The 23,926-nt window shown below is 37.2% G+C and overlaps 1 protein-coding gene across 1 annotated transcript in view; it reads right to left on the bottom strand.

Annotated features, from left to right (window-relative positions):
- Positions 1-23,926, bottom strand: part of glis1a (GLIS family zinc finger 1a) — a 30,118-nt gene that overhangs the window by 1,090 nt on the left and 5,102 nt on the right. Inside the window, exons 3-9 of the mRNA XM_081375105.1 lie at positions 19,062-19,165; positions 17,926-18,978; positions 14,330-14,491; positions 10,615-10,725; positions 9,718-9,865; positions 6,251-6,386; positions 237-376 (exon numbers count right to left, since the gene is read on the bottom strand). Of these exons, the coding sequence (XP_081231231.1) occupies positions 237-376; positions 6,251-6,386; positions 9,718-9,865; positions 10,615-10,725; positions 14,330-14,491; positions 17,926-18,897 (1,669 nt within the window). The 5' untranslated portion in view covers positions 18,898-18,978; positions 19,062-19,165. The remainder of the gene's footprint in view (positions 1-236; positions 377-6,250; positions 6,387-9,717; positions 9,866-10,614; positions 10,726-14,329; positions 14,492-17,925; positions 18,979-19,061; positions 19,166-23,926) is intronic.

The following is a 23,926-nucleotide window of genomic DNA, read 5'->3' as shown; positions in this document are numbered from 1 at the left end:
GTAAATGAAGGCCTTCCTGAAACAGGCTGTAAAAATCAGTTGAAACGAGGTTTTTGTCCCAGACTTACTTCGCTGACTAACGCTGCTGCGTTTTGTAAAGTTAATGCATATTCCAGAATTGGTGCCAACAAGTTGTCAGTTTGCGGAAATATCGAGACTATAAAAACCAGCGGAGTGAAGAATGCCTTTCACCAATTTTTAGCATTAATGAAGGTAATGCCTAATAGCTTTCTTACCGTGCTGATTTATTGGTACTTCATTAAACATCTGGTTGAGTTTTTGATGTGGGTTTAGGAAGGAGCTGTGTTTCTCAGAGACCAACTGGAGCTCATTGGTACCACTGACCAGGTTGGTTCCACAAACCAGCGGAGAAAGTCTGAAAGAACACAGCAGTTGCTTTTAAATTCAAGCATGCTTAACTTCTACTAAAATGTATTTAATGACCTTCAAATTATTCAATTTCAAGTCCCATGATTCATTGTTGCATGAATTTAATCATTATTCTTTATAGATCAAATATAGTGTATCAAGAATAAAAAATGCATTAAGATTGTATGCATTTATTTTATTATCAATTTTACATTCATTCTAGTGCATTTCAAATTCTGCCAAGAACTGCTTTAAAAAAATAAAAAAATAAAAAGATTGTCATGATGCATAAAAACAAATAGTTTACATGCAGTACTAACTAAGAGGAATGAGCACGTCTAATGCATGAATCCAGCTAGAGTTCAGTAACCGATGAAAGAATGTTTCTATTTTTTCTATTTTTCCTCTTTATCTCAGAGGGACTCACAGCTAGCCTGCAAAGAAGCATCATTTAAATTATGTGGTCCCTTGCAGAGAGGCCAGAGGGCGTTCGGCCCAAGCATCTTTTGGAAGATCTTCAGTGTTATTCATCAACAAGATTCTTTTGTCAATATAACTCACATCAGCATAAATAGAGCTACACCCCAGTGTCAACTAACCAGTCATAAACAGATGAGCTGAGTTTGGAGAACACCTAACAAGAGACCAGAGACCATTCCTCTATACAGAATCCCCAGCTCCATGTTGGTGCTAGAAACAAAATTGTATCTAACTTAAACTTGGATTTTAAAAACTTGTCAGCTCAAAGGGTTTGGTCAAATGAACACAGAATATGAGACGTCCATCCATCCATCATGTTACGGGTTTGTGGTGCTGTGTCCTATCACAGAGTATAAGAGGAAGATAAGTGCTCTGTGTGTGTTTGGAGGGGGAGGGCGTTGCGCTGCAGCGCTGCTCATGTGTGTGGAGCAGAGGGCCGAGTCCCAATAGAGCGGCTGTCAGCACAAAACTCAGAAAACAGTTCCACTCTATATTTTTTACAGCAAGCCTCTCTATATGGATTAATCACAGCCAGCTCCCCGTACGCACCCTTAGGCTCGAATGAGAGGAATCTTTCATGCAGCGTTTAAAAATCCCAATTTACCAATCACATTGATCCTCCTCTTAGTTGACAGTGCGTTACATTCAGCAAGCACACTGAAGTGAAAGACCTGTTTAAAGACTTTTAGGTAACGTATCTTGTCATGTTTAGGAGGTCATTCAATAAGTTAATGAAATGACTCAACTTTACAGGGCAGGAACTTTCATCTTGGAAAAAAAGATTTTATGGATCCAACAGTCCTCCTTTTAAACATACAGGTGGAAGAAAAGTTATTACTATTATCAAACATTGCTCTGACAACTAAAGGAGCTCTAAAAGCACCAAGACTAGATTTATTTGATTAGAAATAAAGTAAAAACATTAATATTGTGAAATATTGTGTTTAAATCATCATTTATTCCTGTTATAGCAAAAATGAATTTTCAGCACATGTCACATGATCCTTATATGCCATATGTTACATATCATTATATATATTTACTCACCTAAAGGATTATTAGGAACACCTGTTCAATTTTTCATTAATGCAATTATCTAATCAACCAATCACATGGCAGTTGCTTCAATGCATTTAGGGGTGTGGTCCTGGTCAAGACAATCTCCTGAACTCCAAACTGAATGTCAGAATGGGAAAGAAAGGTGATAAGCAATTTTGAGCGTGGCATGGTTGTTGGTGCCAGACGGGCCGGTCTGAGTATTTCACAATCTGCTCAGTTACTGGGATTTTCACGCACAACCATTTCTAGGGTTTACAAAGAATGGTGTGAAAAGGGAAAAACACCCAGTATGCGGCAGTCCTGTGGGCGAAAATGCCTTGTTGATGCTAGAGGTCAGAGGAGAATGGGCCGACTGATTCAAGCTGATAGAAGAGCAACTTTGACTGAAATAACCACTCGTTACAACCAAGCGGCAACCTCCCCGTCTCTCTCTTGAAACCAACACGGAAGTGAGTTAAACTGCAATTCGTTGACTGGCCGCTTGAGGCTGTTGTCAGAAGTGAGTCAAATCTGTATCTCCCCCATGTTAAAATGCCAAATTTTACAGCAGAAAAAAACGCATTTAAAGCCTGGTGTCTGTATGTGGATTTGGTCTATACAGCTAATTTTGCCCTTCATAACAACTGTGAGGGGGGTGAATTATTTTATAATGCGTCCGTTTAGTTGATTAATATTTAAATTTAAGGGTGTGGCCAAGCCACTTGAGTGACAGATGGATTGCCGCTGTCAGTGCTAGCCGTTTGTCTGCTGTTACTAGCCGTCACTTCACCTCAGCAATGTTAGCTGCTGAACTTGCCATCTCTGCAGTGTTTGTGCTTTTTTTCGGGATTATTATTTCATACAATTTAATACTTGGGTAACGTTACAAAGCCCACGTCTTTGGATTCCGTCGTTATCGTTCGAGAGAACAACCAGCGCTGTATTTCAGTTGTTTTCCTCTGTGAACATGCACTAATGGATGTCTGACAATTTCGTTGCTTTTTGGGGTTTTCAAATTTAAAACGTCAATAAATGCTCGTTCGTTCTGCTCCCATGGAACAGATGGATTATAATATGCTTATGTAAGTTACCGTCAGATGAAATCATGCGGGCGTCGGCGCTTTCTCCGTCCGTGAATGAGCACTTCAAAGGCAATATATCTATGGTTTAACGGTTAAACCATAACCCATTTGAGAGACGGCCAACATCAGAATTTAAAATGGACTGGATAAGCTCTCTACGAACTTGAGCGATGCCGCGCTGACGGACCATGAAAGAGTGACGGACATGTATGCACATAAATCACTGTCACACACAAACACTCTCGAAGTAATACACAGTCTCACTTGTAGCCATGTCTTTTAACTATTATAATATTTCGAAGGGCAAAAATAGGAACGTTTAATTGGCTTTACATCATCAGCTAACTCGATCACGTCGAGCTAGTGATTTCAGATAGCCAGGCTCCTCAGCTCCACTCACGCCCCGCCTGTTTGTCTATTTTCTGTTATCCGGGAGTGACGCAAGGCCAAGATGGCGACGGCCGGCTCCGCCCACTTTAGGCTTCAAAAATGCTCTTCAGAAACCTACGGGTGACGTCACGGACACTACGTCCATATTTTTTTTACAGTCTATGGTTACAACCGAGGTATGCAGCAAAGCATTTGTGAAGCCACAACACGCACAACCTTGAGGCGGATGGGCTACAACAGCAGAAGACCCCACCAGGTACCACTCATCTCCACTACAAATAGGAAAAAGAGGCTACAATTTGCATGAGCTCACCAAAATTGGACAGTTGAAGACTGGAAAAATGTTGCCTGGTCTGATGAGTCTCGATTTCTGTTGAGACATTCAGATGGTAGAGTCAGAATTTGGCGTAAACAGAATGAGAACATGGATCCATCATGCCTTGTTACCACTGTGCAGGCTGGTGGTGGTGGTGTAATGGTGTGGGGGATGTTTTCTTGGCACACTTTAGGCCCCTTAGTGCCAATTGGGCATCGTTTAAATGCCACGGCCTACCTGAGCATTGTTTCTGACCATGTCCATCCCTTTATGACCACCATGTACCCATCCTCTGATGGCTACTTCCAGCAGGATAATGCACCATGTCACAAAGCTCGAATCATTTCAAATTGGTTTCTTGAACATGACAATGAGTTCACTGTACTAAAATGGCCCCCACAGTCACCAGATCTCAACCCAATAGAGCATCTTTGGGATGTGGTGGAACGGGAGCTTTGTGCCCTGGATGTGCATCCCACAAATCTCCATCAACTGCAAGATGCTATCCTATCAATATGGGCCAACATTTCTAAAGAATGCTTTCAGCACCTTGTTGAATCAATGCCACGTAGAATTAAGGCAGTTCTGAAGGCGAAAGGGGGTCAAACACAGTATTAGTATGGTGTTCCTAATAATCCTTTAGGTGAGTGTATATATACCAGTTTACTGCTTAAGAAACATTATCAATGTTGAAAACAGTTGTGCTGCTTAATATTTTGTGGAAACTGTAATTACCAAATTTAGTTTTTTTTTTTAGAAATTGAAAGTTCAAGAGAACAGCATTTATTTGGAATATAAATCTTTTGTAACAATGTAATTACTGCTACTTTTGATCAATTTAATGCATCTTTGATTAATAAAAGTATTTCTTAAAATAAAATAAAAATCTTACTGACCCTAAACTTTTCGATGGTATTATATAAAGGAAAAGTGTGTATTTTAGAAGCTGTCAAAGTTTTTCCACAATTTTAATCACTTTTTACCTACTTTTTTAGTAAATGGTGGTGTGAAGTTATGCATGCATTTTTAAGTGCATGCATTTTTAAGTGCATGCATGCATTTAAATTATAAAATCATGTGGAAAATGCTCGAATATTTTTAGATGAAGTAAAGCTGGTCAATCTGCAGGACGTCATCTTCAGAGTATTTCAACTACCCATATATTTTAATGCAAACATAAATCAAACTAAATCATCTGTTTGGCAGGAAGATATAATGGCTAATAACTGATGAAAGACCAAATATCCAGAGGAACTCTAAATGATATAATCTTTTCTGATACATGTTTTAAAAGAAAGTCCATCAACATACACCCACATTCACACAAAAATCAACCACAAGTCACTCAAAATCTCACATTTCATAACAGGGTTTTGAAATAACAACAATACTCAGTAAGCAACGTCTCCTAAATGCTTATTTTTTGCCAAACGAAACACATTTTGCAAAGGGATCAGATTCTGATGACGGGAGTTAGAAAAGATGATTTCGTAATAAAATGTTTAATATCATGTAAAACCCATTTAGGGAAAAATGAGCTTTCTGTTTTGGGATCACAAACCCAAGCCTTCAATGTTTCTGTCACATAGTCAATGGTAGGTTAGCTAGCAACAAATAGTGTGCAGGAAGTGTAGGCTCTGCTGATATGTTTTATTTGATAAAACACATTTCCTGTTTACAGACACAGAGTTTGTTGCACAGTGTTTTTGTCACATCACCTCAAGAGTGATTGTTGTTTACATAAAGCAAGCCATGGCATGTGTTCCCTTTCCGGACACGTCTGGATAAGCAAACGTTCAGAAACAAACACTGCCGGTTTGTGGTGAGCGACAACATAACAATATTCTTCTTTAACAACAACAATAAAGAAAAATGAAATGACAAGAATAATTATTAAAGCATTTTCTAAGAACCAAAATTTACACAAGACACAATAGTGACCACAACAGTGACCAAAATTGCTAAAAAATCCCTATGATCTCTGAATTGTCCATATGGCTTAAGATTGTATAAAGATCTTAATGCAAGACATCCAGATAAGATCAAATCCCTTCACAATCGGCACATATTTGCATGACAGCGCAACAGCAATAAAAGGTCATGGGCTAACTGTGTTGTAAAAAAGACCCATGCGAAAGCATAATGATCATATTTTTCTACTGAGGAAACGTGTTGCCACACATCATAATGTCTTCGTTCTCAGGGCAGGGACGATTTGCTCCCATCTCATCGGCTGTGCTTTTTTAATGTTTCACATCATAAGCACATGTTGCTAACTGCTGTGGTTGACGCACATATATGCACTGCAGATGGAGTCCTCCAGTCAGTGACAAATAGCCAATTAGACTCAAGTAAAACTGTTCCCATATGTATCAGAAAAGCAAACTGGATTCCATGCTTTATGTTTTATAAAATTTATATTATGCTATATTCTGAGGCAGTGGCGTTACTAGGATGCCATCCTGGGGTGGCCGACTAATGTTTGCCACCGAAATGTCCACTATCATCACAATGCAAAATAGTGCACTCAAAAACATGGGTATCACTTTGTTCACAAAAGAATCAAGATCCTCACCTCATCTGATTGAGCTTGTTATTGTGCAGATGGTTGTGAAGGCTGATGCTGCTGTGCTCCATTCTGGGCTGCTCCAGAGATACACTGGAGGTTCCAGATAAGACTCTGCTACACGATTCATCCGCCTCTGAGAATGCTGTAAACCAACAGGAACGAAAAATCACAAATGAGATCTCTTTACAGTTACTTCACAGTTGCTTCTTCAAGACAGCAATGCAATTAAGAGCAAATGGAGACACTGATTAAGTCAGATTTCAACATGAACTCAAACAACACTGAGAAGAAATATTTCTTGAGCAACAAATCAGACAAAAAATTCAGCTTTGCCATCACAGGAATAAATTATATTTTAAAATATATTCAAATAGAAAACAGCTATTTTAAATTGTAATAATATTTCACAACATTACTGTTTTTACTGTACTTTTGATCAAATAAATGCAGCCTTGGTGAGGACAAGAGACTCTTTTTTTTTAAAGACGCTTAACCAGAGACAACTTGGAGCTGGGCTTAATGGACAATGTTAATGAACAAGAGGATTGTGCTGAACGGATTTCAAGCACGGTCTTTGCAAGCACGGATTTTACAGGACGTTTCGGAGTGGTACTTTTTTTGTATTTTTCTTATAGATATAATGTTATCCACAATTTATTCATTTGTCGGAAAACTATGGTAATACAAACAGTAATCGATCACAAAATCATGGATCATTCTCCTAAGGGGTGGTGAAGTCTTACAAAAGAGCTTACAAAAGCTAAAGTAAACACTACATCAATACATCATTTACAACTGTTAATAGCAAACACAACTACAAATAAGACATACTTACAAGTTGTGATCCATAAACAACAGATTGTCCCGACAAAATGGGAATGGCTATGTCTTTCAGGAAAAGCTTTTGTGCATATAGCCTGCCTTGTGCTCTCTTCTGAAAGCTGTTCTCCGTTAAATGTACAGCGCACAGACAAATGTTGGGCTAATATTGTTCAGAAACAGTGTTAAAAATACATTTTAACCAATAAGTTCGTCAGCCTTAGGACAAACTTTTACTGGGGTGTAAAAAACAGCAACAACACTCTCCATCTTCTCTAGTGCCGGTTAACTTTTTTTGCATATTCCGTTATGATTCCATAAGATCCAGAAAAAGTGCATTGCAGTCCAAACGAGCCGTTCGTTGTAGTTCTTGAAAAGTGTATTCTGTTAAATAAAATATCTCCCTTTGGAGCGGACTTTGAGCTTTGTAACCTTGCAGATCTTTTTTCTGCTCAAACAGCAACATTACACACTAACTAAAGTTGAAGAAGTGAAAAAGCATAATAGGAACCATTTAAATGTGTACTGTAAAATACATTTCACATAATGTGTTGTAAGACTGGGTAAAATCTTGCTGATTTAGTGGCAAAAATGTTAAAGAAACCTAAAATTTGAATTTTTAATTACATTCATGTGGTTTAAAATTTGAAGAACCGAAGAGGAACTGAAAGTCACAACATTACCGTTTAATACTTATTCTTCCTGATTGATTAAGGTCAGAAATCATGTAATAATGTAGTCAGTTTGGCTTGTTGATATTAAACATCTTTCACAGTCATTCTTCATTCGAAACACAGTTGCTTCTTTCTTATTAGGCAGAATTAGACGACTGAAATATCTGTGGCTTCTGTCTGCCTGTCACATCTTTTATAAAAGTCGTCTAAGGCAATTAATGTGCACTGCCCTCATGGATTTTCACTTCAGGTGTTGACTAAAAGAGCCCTGCGCTGTCTGACAGCTTCTTGACTCAGTCTCAAGCATCTGAAGGAAAAACAGCTGGAATGGAAAAGATCCTGGAGTGTGAGAGACATGCGTGTGGTGGCCGTTTGCCCACGGTGTGAGCCCAGTGACTGCGCAAACACTGGCCTTTTGAGCTTGTCGGAACAGCTGATGTCAGAAATAGTACGTAGTGTAAATGATGGGTATAGGGAAATGAGGAAGGGAGTGGACGCTGCTCTGAGCACATACTCCACTCGACACATCTATAATGCTAAATGGCATGCACATATAAACTTATTTTCTGTGCACTGGTTAAAAATGGATAGCAGCTGGAATTATACAGACTGCTTGTGTGCAGGGTTACACAATGTCATCTTTTACCCTCATTATTGGGTTCTTTTACACTAGCTTTCAAAAGTGTGAGGTCAATACGATTTCTTTTAAAGAACTGAATACTTGGATTCAGCAAGGATGCATCAAATTGATTAAAAGACAGTAAAAATATTTGTTACAAAAGATAAATTCTATTAATCAAAGACTCAGTTTCTACAAAAATATTAAGCAGCAAAATAGTTTTTAAAATTGATAATAAAAAAAAAATCATACTGTACCCAAACTTTTGAACGGTAGTGTATATCTTACTGTACGTCTTACCAGTGGAGCCTGCAGCTGTGTTGCTGTACGCACTGTGCTTACCATGAGCTCTCCGACTGACCTGAGAAACGTTTTCCGTGCAAATATTTCAGAATTTATTATGTCCCGTATTTCTATCGACTTAACCAGCGTTTCCAATCATTCGTGAAGTAATGATTCTTGTGGGTTGATTCTTTCTTTTGGCCGAATGAGGGATTTGGGATTTGCATTCGTGTGGAATGCACTCCCACTGAATCATCTGAAGCCATTTCTCAGTCAGTTAAAAAAAACAGACACTATCGGGAGAACAAACAGAGCTGTTTATCACTTGTTTTCATATGTAAACATGCACTAAATGGTGTCTTTGACAATTTCGTTACTTTTAGCAGTTTTCAGGTTTAAAAAGACTTAAAATGCATCTAGAGATGTTGCTGTCACATTCTGTCAGATGAATCCTATTGTCACCCATGCATCTTACTATAGTCTAAATAATAATGACTGGTATTATGTTTAGTTTGATACTATTATACTATATTTAGTTTTAAAATATTAGAATTTTGTATTTTGACTTTTTTTTACGCATTCAGATTTTTATTTTAAAAAATTTTTTGTTGTTGTTGTGAAATTTGCTGTACATTGATACAATGATAGCTTTAAATTTTCTTTCATGCAGAAAAAAACAGCCAGTCGGCGCCGATAGCCTCGTGGGCAAGTGCGCCGACATGTAGCGCCGTTGTGCTTTGAGCGACCTGAGTTCGAGTCCCGGCTCGTGGACCTTTCCCGATCCCGTCCCCCCTCTCTCTCCCACCTCACTTCCTGTCTAGCTACTATCCTATCCTAAAAAAAAAAAAAAAAGACCAGCCAAAGACCAGAATAAATTTCCGGAAGCTGGAGTCTTTCTCGGGAAGCTGGTTAGTTAGGATGCCAAGAGGATGTCAGGACCAGCATTTAAAACACAACATGCTGGTCATTTCTATCAGGCACACTTTACTTTCTTCAGTTATACAGCACAAGCTGGAAAATGTCTCTCAGGACTTCCATAGCAAAAAGCCCAATGCAGCATTGCCCACAAGCACACCTACCAGTAAAGCCTTCCTGATGTGTGACCTTAGTGAGGGAGGTGGGACACCTGTAGTTTGGGCTGTGTACTGAAGGAGTAGAGCCATGGAGATGCTGCAAGCCAAGGCTCACATCCACAATGTCCTGCTCCACCTTATTGCCTAGCTGGACCTGTCAAGATAAAGAAAACATATCTATAAAATATAAAAGCACTGATGTCCCAATCTGAAACACAATCACTAGATGTCAAAATCAGGTCATGACCAGAATGGAGCCTTTAGACTAGGATCTGTCCTGTGACATGGATTTGGCTCAAGCAAAGTCAAAAAGAAATTAATTTAAAAATCAAAGAAATTAAATAAAAAATTAAAGCATTTTTTCTGTTCCAACGTATTGCATTTCCCGCATTTTGCCTTTGTAGAGCAGCACCGCTCATAACGTTTTTGCAAGGATCTACAGCTTGACTGTGAGAGTGGCAAAGTCTTATTGAGGCTGAGAAAACTTTCTGTTGTTGATTCATTTGAGCATTCAGTGGAGCTGGTGAGCATGTTTGCTATTTGCATGTCACATCTGGCGTCTTGAGGAATAGAACTGCACTGCTTATTAACTGTATTACGGGAACACATGTGTTCTTGTTTAGAATGCCAAAACCATGGGAATACACAAAGATCTCCTTCATTCTCTTTTGTTTGGAAAGCAGGAACAGCCCATAAAACAATAGGCATTTTCATCAAAGGTCTCTGAGATGACAATTACAGATGAAGTTAATGCAATAAACAATGTGACATAATTTATCAGGTAATTAAGTTCATCTAACTAGATGTGTGTGTGCATGTATTTTTTTTAGGTTATTAAGTTATGGAGTCAGGGTGAGCTTGTTACAGTCTCCCGATACAAAAACAAACACTTGAAACCGTTACCTTGTCCTGTGCCTGCAGGGATTTAGTGGAGTGGACCTTGATGTGTTTGCGCAACGAGCTGGGGTCAGTGTAACGTTTGGTGCATCCTGGGAGCTGACATGCATAGGGTTTCTATGAAGAGCGTCGCATAAAATAATAAAGCAAGAGGCACAGAAGAAGAGATAAGGATAAATTAGTCATTCATATACTTAATTCAGTGAGTTATGAACAATGAACTGATAAAACTGATATAAAATAACAAGAAATATTTGCAAATTATGAAATTCTTCATTTATAAATATCATTACATTTTCTAGAGTGGTCAAATCCCATGACATTTTACAACCTGAACTAACCTTGGCTTGTCATATGGGTATGCAGGGGTCCTCTCTATGATATAATTTCCGGTTTTACGTTGTCGTTTTTTTGTCCTGCATGTTGTACCACATGACTTTAATTTGATGAAAAAAGGTTTTCACATATTAATAATACAACAAAATAATAACAAATAAAACAAAACAGCTACACTGCTTTAAAATAATAATAATATTAATAATAAAGTACTGTTCAAAAGTGTTTTTGACCAGTAAGATTTTTTTTTCTAAAAGAAATGAATACATTTATTCAGCAAGGATGTATTAAACTGATCAAAAGTGAGAGTAAAACATTTATAATTGTACAAACCATTTAAATTTGAAATAAATTCTGTTCCTATAAGCAATGACTCTGTAGGCAGTGTTTGCGTATTAAGGCACCTCACGATTTCGGCAGCGTAACAGTTTAATGATAATCCGCAAAATAGAACTTTGGTGAGAACTAAACAAATATTTAATTACTAAAGTAGTCATTTCTTTGGTCAAACTTTCTTTGGTCAAACATTTACACACAAACTGACCAGCAACCGCAAAGTTCAGACGACATCTTTCTTTTTGTAGCTCAACAGTCACCGAATGGAACGTATAGGATTGTGGGATATCAAAGGCAGCAAAGGATACATCTATTCTGCCTTCAAAAATCAGTCAGATGAAGGTATCTCAGGAGACAGGAAGTGAAATTAACTTTGGATTCGAACGTGCCTTGATGCCTTCCTACCTTGGAAGGTATTTAAGCTTTCGGATGCAGCCATAGTTTTCTTTGTCACTGTTTTGCCTGTGTTTGAGTTCATCATTAGTTGTCATGGTTTCTGATTAGTTCACACCTGTCCCCTGTTCCATTAATTATCAAGCCTTGTGTATTTAAACCTCCGTTTCTTCAGTTCATGATTGTGCATCGTCAGTACTATGTTTCCATCCAAAGTTGCGAATTCAATTTATGCGCAACATGGGAATAACGCATTATTTGCGAATAAAGCAGCGTATCCATCCAGTGTGTCGTAGAGAAAGAAAATCATCACTTCCTGATAAACTGCCTTTAAATATCACTAGGAAGCATAGGAAAAGCTACTGTATATAATAATTTTCACATATAATAGAGCGCGCAGACGAAACGCAATAAACGCATTTCGAAGGAAGATGCCTGCTGTTTGGGAATACAGTCATGTAAGATCATTCTGGAAGGTAATCATTTCTGATGACAGACTTTGCTCAAGCATTTCAGAACAATCAAAACAGCATTTCAGATGATGCGCAAAAAGATCAGTCCGCTAGTTAGTCCAATTATGCGGTCCCATCGCAATTTGCAAAGTCACATGATTTTTTTTATGCGAATGGAGGAATTTATTCAATAAATGTGTTTCCATCATTGTTTATGCACATGTTTTCTTATCGGATAAAAAATGTATCCGACTCAAATGAGCAAATACGTTTTTTTAATGCACATTTTTCTCATTTATGCGCATCTTGGCGTTTCCATCCAGCAGTTTTTTATGCGATATTCCAAAATGCGCATAAAAAAGGTGGATGGAAAAATAGCTAGTGTTAAGTTGAGTTCTATGGTTCTTGTGTAGTGTAATTGCTTTTCGTGTTTGAGTCTGTTATTGTTCATTCTGTCACACATCATCCTTGGGATTTTAACTACAAGCACATGACACCAAGAAATGTTTCTTGAATATCAAATCATCATATTAGAATGATTTCTGAAGGATCATGTGACACTGAAGACTGGAGTAATGATGCTGAAAATTCAGCTTTATCATCACAGGAATAAATTACATTTTAAATGTGTTCAAATAGAAAACAGTAATTTTAAATTGTAATATTTTACAATTTTACTGTTTTTACTGTATTTTTCATAAAATAAATCCAGCCTTCGTGGGTATAAGAGACTTCTTTAAAAATCTACACACTTTTGAACCATAGTCTATATGCCAAACTAGTTAAGGTTTTCTTTTGAAGAATTAAATTTTTAATTAGGGCTTTTTCTTCATTATATTAACAGTTGAAAACACTTTTTGTTGTTTTTGACTTTATGCAGCAAAAATAATTTTAATCCCAAAATTAAAAATACACTGTTATGAAAATGAATAAATACTTAACCTTCTAAACTCAAAGTATGGGACAGTTCATGACTTTTCTGAAGAAAAAAAAAAGGTTTTCAGATTCTTCACATGACAACATCAAACAAACCCTCCACAGGCTGATACACATGTGCAGAGTGATACGAACACAAAAACATTCAGTAAATATTATGAAATCTCTGCATCTGTCCACTTCAAATATTAACCACACACGTCACCTTGAGCTACACAAATTCTGAAAACAGCACAGACTAATCAATAATGTTGTCTCTCTAGCAATGCACTTCTTACATCATATGTTTCAGCTGCACATTTAGAGGGTGAGAAGGAAAAATAAATTCTTTATTGGACAACTTTCCCAAGGTCTGTATTAATAATACATAGTGACATAATGATAACAGCCCTAAACAATCCCCTTCACAGATGTGCTCCACTCATCTAAGTGAAGAATTATGATTTTTGCACGGTTAGCACGTCTTCAATTAGAAGTGCTATAGCTGTCATCAAAACCTTACTGACAGCAGCGAATGAAACCAAACCACCCTGTTTTGAATAAATCAGCTCTGTTGACTTACAGTATATGTACTTAGGAAACAGATATCACTTGCAAGCTGGTTGTTACACAGCTTTACAGGCTGGCATGAGAGCTGCGGAAAGAGATGTGCAGCCAGAGCTAGTAGTCACTGAAGTGGCTTAAGTTTTTTCTTAAGTCATTAAAGTAAAAGGAGACCTCTCCACTGTTCCAGACTATAATTCCTTACTCTGAATTTAGTGTAAATAAAACCCTGTTATTTTAGGGGACTACTATGTCTGGAAAAAGTGACAAGTAAGCTTTCCTCACTTGTTTGTTTTCATTATTGGTGTATACCTTTTCAGACTGGGTAACACACATGACTGAGTGCATATTCATGATGAAACATGACTACATAAATACACTGTGGGGTCTTAGTTTGTTTATTTAATTAGTGACCTAAAAACCTGTGATAGTAATAGTGACCTTTAGATTTGTAATATATATATATATATATATATATACTGTAGGCTATATATATTATATTATGAGCTTATTCTAAATAAATGTTACATTAATTAAATATTTTATATTTATTTTTTTCTCTTCCCAGTCTTTTGAACTCCATTGTATAATTGTTTGCAGTGCATTTTTTAATGTAGTTTTTGTGTGTGTGTGTGTGTGTGTGTGTGTGTGTGTGTGTGTGTGTGTGTGTGTGTGTGTGTGTGTGTGTTTTAACCTGATAGAGCAGTAAGAACGGTAATACATACCGTGTCCAGGTGTGTGCGCTGGTGTTTGGCGCGATCACTAGAGTTGCTGAAGGCCTTGAAACAGCCGGGATGCTGGCATATGTAGGGCTTCTCTCCGGTGTGGCTGCGTAGGTGGATCTTCAGGTTCTCCAGACGGGAAAATGCCTTACTGCAGCCTTCAAACTGTAAGACAGCACCCATACACACAGAAATATGAAGAAAACAAGTTTTCACAAATATCTCCAGGTCCTTCACTGTATGAGAATGTACATATACATGCAAATAATGATTTATAGTCCAGTGCCAGAGAGCACAACATGCTTTGCACTGTAAGCAGGAATTAATATTAATTAGAGGATGATATTAAACAAAGCAGATGGTTTTGGTGAAACTATTTGTCACCTGATGCCATTCCACCTCAAAAAAAAAAAAAAAAAATCTTGTCTGATACCAAGAAAATTAAAAAAAACGCTTGCATGAAACATTCTCCATGTCTTTTTTTAACACTCAAAATGATACCAGTTTTGAAACAGAAAATGCTTTTGCCACAGTGACAGTTATGTAACAGTAGTCCACCCAAAAATGAAAACCCTGGCATCATTCACTCACCCTCATGTTGTAACAAACCCGTATGACTGACTCTCTTCCATGAAACACAAAAGGGGGAACCTCTGAAGAATGTTCAAGCTGCTCTCTTTCATTCAATGAAAGTGGATGGGGGTGTCAAGCTCCAAAATGACCAAAAAAAAAGCATCATAAAAGAAGTTCATGCATGCGACTTCTATTTGTGTGCATATTTTCCAAGTTCTTCTGAAAAGACTGACATTTAAACAATTATTTACTCAAAAATCATTCACTTTCATTGTATTAGCATTAGCTGTTCAAGTTAGCAATAATTCATTTAGTGTTCCACAGAACATTAGAAAGCAAGCAAGCAAGAAAGAAAGTCATATGGGTTTCGAAAGACATGTGGGTAACTGCTTTAAGTTGAAAACTTATGTTGGGAAATTATAGATATCAAGCCACATAAAACTGTAATGTTCCTTAAAAGTGCTTCATGCAGTAAAATCTAAATTAATTGATTTTATCTGACTTGAAGTCAAAAATATTATTTAACATTATTTAATCAACATTTAATCAACCAAAATACATGTTACAGGTTACACCAACAAAACTAAATGTAAGGGCTATATCAGGGAGAAAAAACATTTTTTATATATTTTTATTTAGTTTTTTGTAAAGTAGTTGTAAATTGCAAAAGTGCCATTTGTGTTTGTCAATTCATGCACATTTATGAGGCCTGTTCTGAAGATCCACACACAAGCACATGCCACTCGACAAAGTTTATTAAACAGACATGTTCAAAGTTGGTTCCTGTTAGAACAAGGCTCTGCTAAGATGTTTGAGTTGGAGAGAGGCCAGCGAGGGAGTCAGTAATAAGCCCGGCTGATTCAAGGTGGCAGCCGCAGTCATGCAGACTTTTGGTTGGAGCAATTCTGCAAAATTATAAAACACATTTTGGCGGTCACAGGTGTGATGTCATGATGAGGTTATATGAAAAAAGAATAGGGTTTCATTGAGCATCCTTATATCTATGCATAAAAAAAATATATAAAATTTAAATTAAGGTGATGTTTACATTTATTAATTTAGCAGACATATTTATCCAAACTAAATATACTTTTGGTGAATTACACTTACATTAAAGTAGACAATTTCTGCATTACTTATAATATACTCTTACTTTTAAAATATGATTTTAAAAGTTTGATCTTGATAACATAGTATTAAAAAAGTTTTTTTTTTTTTTTACAAAATCCATATGAATTTTGTATTGATAGCTATGCTGTATATATATATAAAAAAAAATAGGCCCATATTAAGAATCACAATGTTACATATTTTAATAATCCAACTACATTTAAGTGTAAAAATCTGACAATAGTTCCCAAATGATAGTCCTTCGGCCACCACAGTTTAAAGAGAAAAATAAAACAAATAAAAACAGCCAATAGATTAAAAAAAATATCCCATGGCTATCTTACATCACTAAAAAGAAACACATTTCCTATGTGGCTCATTGTGAAGGAAATGAAACACAGCTTCATTAAAGTATTAAATTATTATAGTTTATCCCTGCCTACAATAATATATTTGAGCATGTAATGGATATAACTGCTAACAGTACTGCATTCTGTGTTATAGTCTGTATTATATATATTATATATATATCTGCAAATCTCTCTGCAAAAATAAGAGATGGAACAGTATTAAATACAATTCTTGTTCTTATAATTCAATATCGGCTAACAGAGCATAAGGACACTTACAAGTCACACTTGTTGAATACCTAAAGAACAATCAGGAAATTAATTTAAAAAATCTTAGTCTAAAAAAAACTTCTTCAAAGTTATCCTGGAATAAGTTGACTAAATTGATCATTGCATAATATGTCTCACGAAGGCAATTTGTATGTGAACTATAAACAACTCTAAAATGTCTAAATCTCTCAAATCTGCAATGCATCCATCTTTGGAGGATAAGAGAAATTGAGGCCACATGTCAGTCTTTCACAAATGTCTTACTTCAAAGAATTGGCATGGTTTAAAAGAAAAATCTAAAATTTGTACTGATTGATACAAATTATGTATTAGTAAAACAACACCTGAGTCAGAGTCTGGCACAATTTGATATAGATATGATACTTGTGTAAGTAAGCAACAAGAGGGTAAAAAAGACATCAGAAAATGATGTTTATGCAGCTCACCAAATATCATTTATATATAAATTTCTATTCATTTTATATAAGATTTGTTTATTACCAACAACTGTTTGAATAATAATAGCAGGCTAGATCTAGTTTGGGAACATTTTTAATTTGTTTGTAGGTGTTGATAAATTCAGATTTTCCATCTTTTATCTTCGATTGATTACTTTGGAAACAGGGTTAAATGTTTTAGCTCGAAAAATGAAGTCAACGCTACAGTTTTGCCACTTTTCCACCATCAGGCTGAACGGTTCTAAGAACGGTAAGGGACAGTTCCAGTTATATTTCCTCTTGAGCTCGGTTCGGTACGTTCTCGGCTAACCGTGCTGATAGAATGCATGTAGTAACGTTGCGACTCAGGATTGGTCACTTGTCTTGTCTGGCAGCCAGTTTCTCTGTAGCTGGCAAGGCATGCTATTTGAGTGAAGTTAACACAAGATAATAATAAAATTAAAAGAAATATCTGATCATCCTCCATAACATGGTCTCTATTTACATCTCATATAGTCTGTAAACTGTTGCATTACAAAGGTAACTACTGACGCATTTGTGTAACATTCCAATGAGCTCTGTTATCAGCCCCACAGTGGAAAATGAAACCATATCCTTACCGGCTGGGCCGGATCAGCACGTAATGAGAACGGCAATGAGAACAGTTTGGCCTGACCGTGGCTTTTGTGTGAAAAACTATGAAAATGGAATTAGATTATTTACTTGTTTTCCTAACATGCAGGTCAAGATGATGTCACAAGTTTGTGGAATTTTGGGACATTTTTTGTATGCCCTGTTCTTGCAGTAAAAGGGCAAATATGCATGTATACGGCATAAAAAATTAAATAAATAAACTTACTGTGCATTTGTTGGGCTTCTCACCCGAATGGACTCTCATGTGAATAAGCAGTTTGTATCGAGCATTGAAGGGCTTGTGCCGACGGACACATCCTGCCCAGAAGCAGGTAAATTCCTCCCCTTTTCGCTGATCTATGTGAACTTTCTCTATGTGTCTCACCAGTTCTTCCTTCTGTCCATAGGTAGCCCTACAATCCATCCATTTACATGGCTGTTCTTCCCTCAGGTGTCCATTCATTCCCTCAACTCTAGGCATCCCACTCAGTGCCAAACCATTCTTGAACTGCTGCTGTGTGGGAAGCTCTTCAACATTAAGGTGCTGGGTTTGTTCCTTGGCTGTGTCCGAGTCAGTGCAGAGATAATGAAGCAGTTCTTCCTTGTGTAGAAGCTTCTTGTTACAAAGATGAAATTCAACAACAGGTTCTTGCTTAGGAGACTTGGAATACAAACATCCTTCTGGAGATTTCTCCTGTGGCGTGCAACTGTAGAGAAGGTCCTGGGCCTCAGGTGGACCGCAGAAAGTTGAAAAAGATGGCGAAGTCAAACATAGCTCTGACATTGAGCCAGATGAGTGGCTGGAGGAAGGGGAAGAGAAGGACGGAGAGAAGGCACTGAAAGAAAACATAGACATGGAAGAGTAGAATAAGGAAGGGGACAATGTGTCGCTAACGTGCGATAGGTTATCTCCAACCGAGAGAGTGCAGGATGAGTCACTGTTAACCCCGCTGAAATACGACACAATGGCACTTTCTGTGGAACAGACCAAATCGAGATCATCTGTTCTTATTGACACAGGTGACTCAGACAAGCTACACATCTTCAGACCTTCCAAGTGAATCGCTTGATTTAAAGAGGAAAGGTACTTTTCATCACTGTTAACCGGGCCACACTGTTCCAGCTGTGCAACCGCTGGGCTGAGACCAGCTGGCCTCATGATGTTCTTCAAGTTACTTTCCCTCTGAATGTAGATCATCAAATGGCCACTGTAGAAATGATTCAGGGGTCCCACAAATGTTTTTAAGTAGAGATGCACCTGTGATGATTCCCAAGGTACCTGGAAAAAACATCAGAAAAATGTACGCACTTGGACAGTGAATTCAAACAAGAGATTTCAGATCAAGTGTGTTCGTGGAAGACCTCAAGAGGAACTGGTGCATGTTGAAGCGGAGTTTGGTTGTTCCATCTTCTAAACTGGTACAGAATGCAAAGCGCTGTTCAGCCCTTTCACCAGTCACTATTTACTACAAAGGGAAAACAATTATAGGGTAATAATTATAATTAATATAATAATTAGAATTTTCAGGTGAACAAGAAAAGAACACATCCTCATACTATACTGTTCAAAGTCTATTTTTTAAAGAAATTACTACTTTTGAGCAAAGATGCACAAAATCCATCAAAAGTGACCGTAAAAGACATTTATAATTTTACCCCGTAAGACTTTCGTTCATTGTCAGAACGCAAATTAAGATATTTTTGATTAAATCTGAGAGCTGGATCACTCCTCCATAAGCTTCTATGTAATTGAAACCATAAGTTTGTCAAATGACGAGAATACTTTTTGTGTGCAAAAAAACCCCAAAATAACGACTTTATTCAACTATTCATTTTCTTCTATGTGGGCCTCTGAGTGAGTTCGCGTAGTGTAACAGCGTAGCGCTTCTGGGTTGTACATCAGAACGTAGGCTCACTATTGGCCAGCACCACACGCATCACACACACGACCAGCGTCGAGCCTACGTTCTGACGTACAACCCAGAAGCGCTGTGCTGTTACCCTACGTGAACTCACCAGAGGCCCACATAGAAGAAAATGAATAGATGAATTCTTTACTAACTTTCTGGGCTGGCAAGTTTCAATAACATAGAAGCCTATGGAGGAGTGAGACAGCTCTCAGATTTAATCAAAAATATCTTAATTTGTGTTCCAAAAATGAACGAAAGCCTTACGGGGTTGGACCAACATGAGGGTGAGTAATTACTGACAGAATTTTTATTTTTGGGTGAACTAACCCTTTAACTGCAAGAATGCTTTTGTTATGGCAGCTCATCTTAATGGATGATACCACCTCGCCAAGCTCCACAGGGCAGGGGTGACATACACGACCACTGAGGTCAGAATCACTGCACATGGCAGAATGCATTAGTAGCCGATACGGTTAAAATAAAAAACAACTCTGTCAGTCCTCTCATGCATTGGACTTGGTCATGGTGTTTGTTTTGCTTTTCTTTGGGTGTGCAGGTTGTTCAGACACACTGGCCCAGTAAAGAGAAACAGTGACACATTTGTGCCCTGACAGGTTGGTTGGAACCTCTGGCAGTAGAAGATACAGAGATCTGGTACCAAATGCCGAGATTCTAATGTACCACATCCCTCAGCTAATGAGAAGCAGGCCTGGAACAGTGGGGAATGGCCTTCAAAAGGTCTCTCCTGTCCAACAGTCGAACTACTGTCCTGAGTTCATGCACGCTTTAACACGCCGCACACATTCGCTCAAGTGATCCAGTGATGTGCTGCCATAATTGGGCTGGCAAGAGGATTTTAAGGTAAAATGAGTCCTCATGGGCGCTGCCCCACGCTACTGTGCTTTGACTAAACACATCAAAAGGGCTTAGTATGCAAAATCCTTTTCTCAAAATCTATTAATACTATATTGTAAATGAGTATAAACATTTAGGTACAATATCATAAGTTTATCAATTACTCTTGCAAAAAGTTCTCTCACTTTTTTTAAAAAGTCAGTTTAAGTTTACAACCATGCTGCCTTACAGAATGTGTCATTTAAATGGAAACATTCAGCAATGGGTCACAGTGGTTTTCTCTTGCAGAATAAGTGGCGAGGAATCTAATTAGCTAAATATAACGATGACTAAATGTCTGGCAGACTATCATAAATATATTATACTTACTATAACTCCGATAACCACAACACAGAATTACATCTCAGAATTATAATTTATGACAAACAAAATAAAGACACACAAATTAAAGAACAATAAATAAAAGTAGACACTTATTTAGCAAAATTGTTTTAGATTTCCATGGTTCATTGCAAAAATGTGGTCAGTTACCCACAGAAAATAAAGAAAACAAATGTGCATAATATTTGTAATGATTACTTCAATCAGCTCATTGTTTCTGCCTAAAATGAATACATGACGTCAGCTAACTGAGTGATTTGTATATGTTCATTTCTGAAATACATTACTTAGACAGTCACCTCTGATAAAAGATCACATTTTCTGTAAAGCTGCTTTTGAATATGTATTGTGAAAAGCGCTATACAAATGTGAATTGAATAATAAAATAATAAATCTCTACATACTCATGAGAACACACAAGTTACATCACAGCATGACTAATGGATTGATTCAGTGTAATTGGCCTAAAAAGATTCCCTGAACCCACAGCATCTTCACTTTTTGCACTCAATGAACCTTTTCATCAGACTGTTTTCTCAAGTAGTGCTTCACTAATGCGTTGTTGTCCATTACGCTTTCATCCCTAAAGAGCTCAACGGAGAAACATCATATGTCACTCTGTTCAGACTTTACCAGAAGTCTTTAAAATTCCTTCCAACCAAGCGTTAGGAGGATGAAATTAAACACCTCAGCTAAATTAAATTTTCAAGACATTCAATGGTATTTAAAGGAACTTTGTATCATTCACTATATAATATTTTATTAACATACATTTTAAGAATGATGCTGAATGAAATAACCTGCAAAATAATTAAAAAAAATAAGGTGTAAGTTTTAAAGGAAATTTCTAAGTGATAATTGGAACAAATTCATAAGACTGAGAACCATACGATTTAATTTAAGGAATTCTTTCTTTTTAATACAACCACAGATTGCTAAACACAGCTGTGTAATCTGACTGGGAAATGAATACTTTAGTATTCATTTTCAGAGCACTTCTATGCTAGAACAAACATCATGATCGTATATAAAATGTGCCATGGCACGACATTCATTAAACAAATGAAAATTATGTTTTCATATGCTTTCATTCTTTTTTTATTATGTGGTGTCATGTGTAAACTGTGGGACAAACTTGTGGCTGGCATGTTTATTGTCTACAGAACGGCTATGAAAAGGTGACTTAAACGAATCTGCTTTGTAATTGCTCTTATTTATTAGTTCGCAGCAGGTGCCAGGCAGCTGTTAACTGAACAGAGGGAAAAGACATAATTAACTGTGATGTTAAGGTTTAGAAAGTATTGTGTCATTTTCAACTCTGCCACTTTCAGCAAGCGAGTCATTTTTGAAGTGAATTCAAAGACATGATTCCAGCTAAACTATCAAGCTCTACGAGACATGTGGCCTGGCCTTGAAGGGAGGAATAATATCACTTACCAAATTTACATTTGCGTGTATAGCAGATGCTTTCATTCAAAGAGACTTACAAATGAGAAACATCACAAGCAGTACTAATTTATTATTCAAGAGCCAACAATACTTGGTAAGTTTAGTAAGTTTCAATATATATTTCAAGAATAAGCTAGCCTGGAAATCCAGACCTAAATCTGAAAGATTAATGGTCTGGCATCGACTAATGAAAATTGGCCAGCTTGAGGGGCGGCACCAAACGTGCATTTGAAAATCTCACTGCACGCAATTGGATAACAATCACAACAATAAGCCCCATACGCTTAGGTACCAGCAGAGCTAACTGGTCTGGTAGATTAGACTCAGCAAAAACGCCCTTCTTGCAAAGGAACGATTCGAGCGCCGTCTTCTGTTCCTCTTTTAGATAAAAAGCAGAGTCCAACTCGTTCACTGGTGTTCATCCATAGCCACCTTGCAATGTTTACTAATGACTTCGACGTCACAGCGCTGTCGTCATCCGTTTAGCTCGCCTCTGGCCCGCCTATATCAGATAACCCGATGTGATTGGTGCAGCTCGGATACAAAAGCATATTTAATGAGCATCATTACTCGACGCCAGAGTAAACTCGCTGAGCAAATTCAACTTGTGCTCTCTCGAGAACTCTGGATTTCCAGGGTAAGAATAAACAAGAGTAATACTGAAGCTAGAGCAAAAAAAAAAAAAAATTAAACAAAAATTGATTAATAATAGGATTTTGTTTTTACTACAATAGCAAATTAACAATTCTCACCTGAGAAGCAAAGGAGTGCAGTTCAAACTCCTCACTAGCAAGTTACTAATCCAGTACCATATAAATGCAATGCAAGACACTACAGAGATAAAGGAGAAACTGCTTTTTAAATGTATTCTATCTTCATACACATCCAACCAAAGTTATCACCGTAATTAACACTGAAAATGGTAAATCGATGCATAATAAAGTAAAAATAAATAACTACTAATCTAATAATATTAGGGCCAACAAGAACTGCCTTTCTATGTTCCTCAGAATTCAGTATTTACTTAGTGTTATGTTCTCTATTCTATGAAAAAAGTGAAACTGAAAAGAAAAACCATTTATTACACGTCAACTAGCAAGTATTCATTATGTGAAATGTTTAATCTGCTGTGACAAAATCCAGACAGTTATTTTATTATATCTAAAATATCACTTTCTCATCCAAACCCCTGAAATCGTTCATAATGCTCTTACATTTTTTCCATAAGTGGAAATTGCCGTCATTAAATATTCTTTGTAAAGTCAAGTTGGTTATGTTAGTTCATGTATGTTTTTCGTCACTTTTCATTTTTTTCTTGCATTAAAGTGGAAGAGACGACTGCCGCTCGAACTGGCGCTACAGCGATCTGCCACTTCACATTGAGAGCATCAAAACACCATTTATTGTTTGAATTTTGTGATAAAATGGACAGAATTTGAAAGCCCAGACTTTGTTTCTTATCACAAGTAACAAAACACAAAGCTTTTTATGATTATTGGATGGAAGGGGCACTACAAATAATGTTTGGTGTGGGGAAAAACTGCAGACTTGGCAACCTTGACTTGAACAGGTGATTCAACAGGGATTCATTTGACTCATTCCCGCAGATACTGTGCTCACACCCAAAGTGAG

The sequence above is a fragment of the Scardinius erythrophthalmus genome (genome assembly GCF_964197995.2).
Source record: "Scardinius erythrophthalmus genome assembly, chromosome: 9".
Lineage (NCBI taxonomy): Eukaryota > Metazoa > Chordata > Actinopteri > Cypriniformes > Leuciscidae > Scardinius > Scardinius erythrophthalmus.
This window is presented reverse-complemented; position numbering and strand designations above follow the sequence as displayed.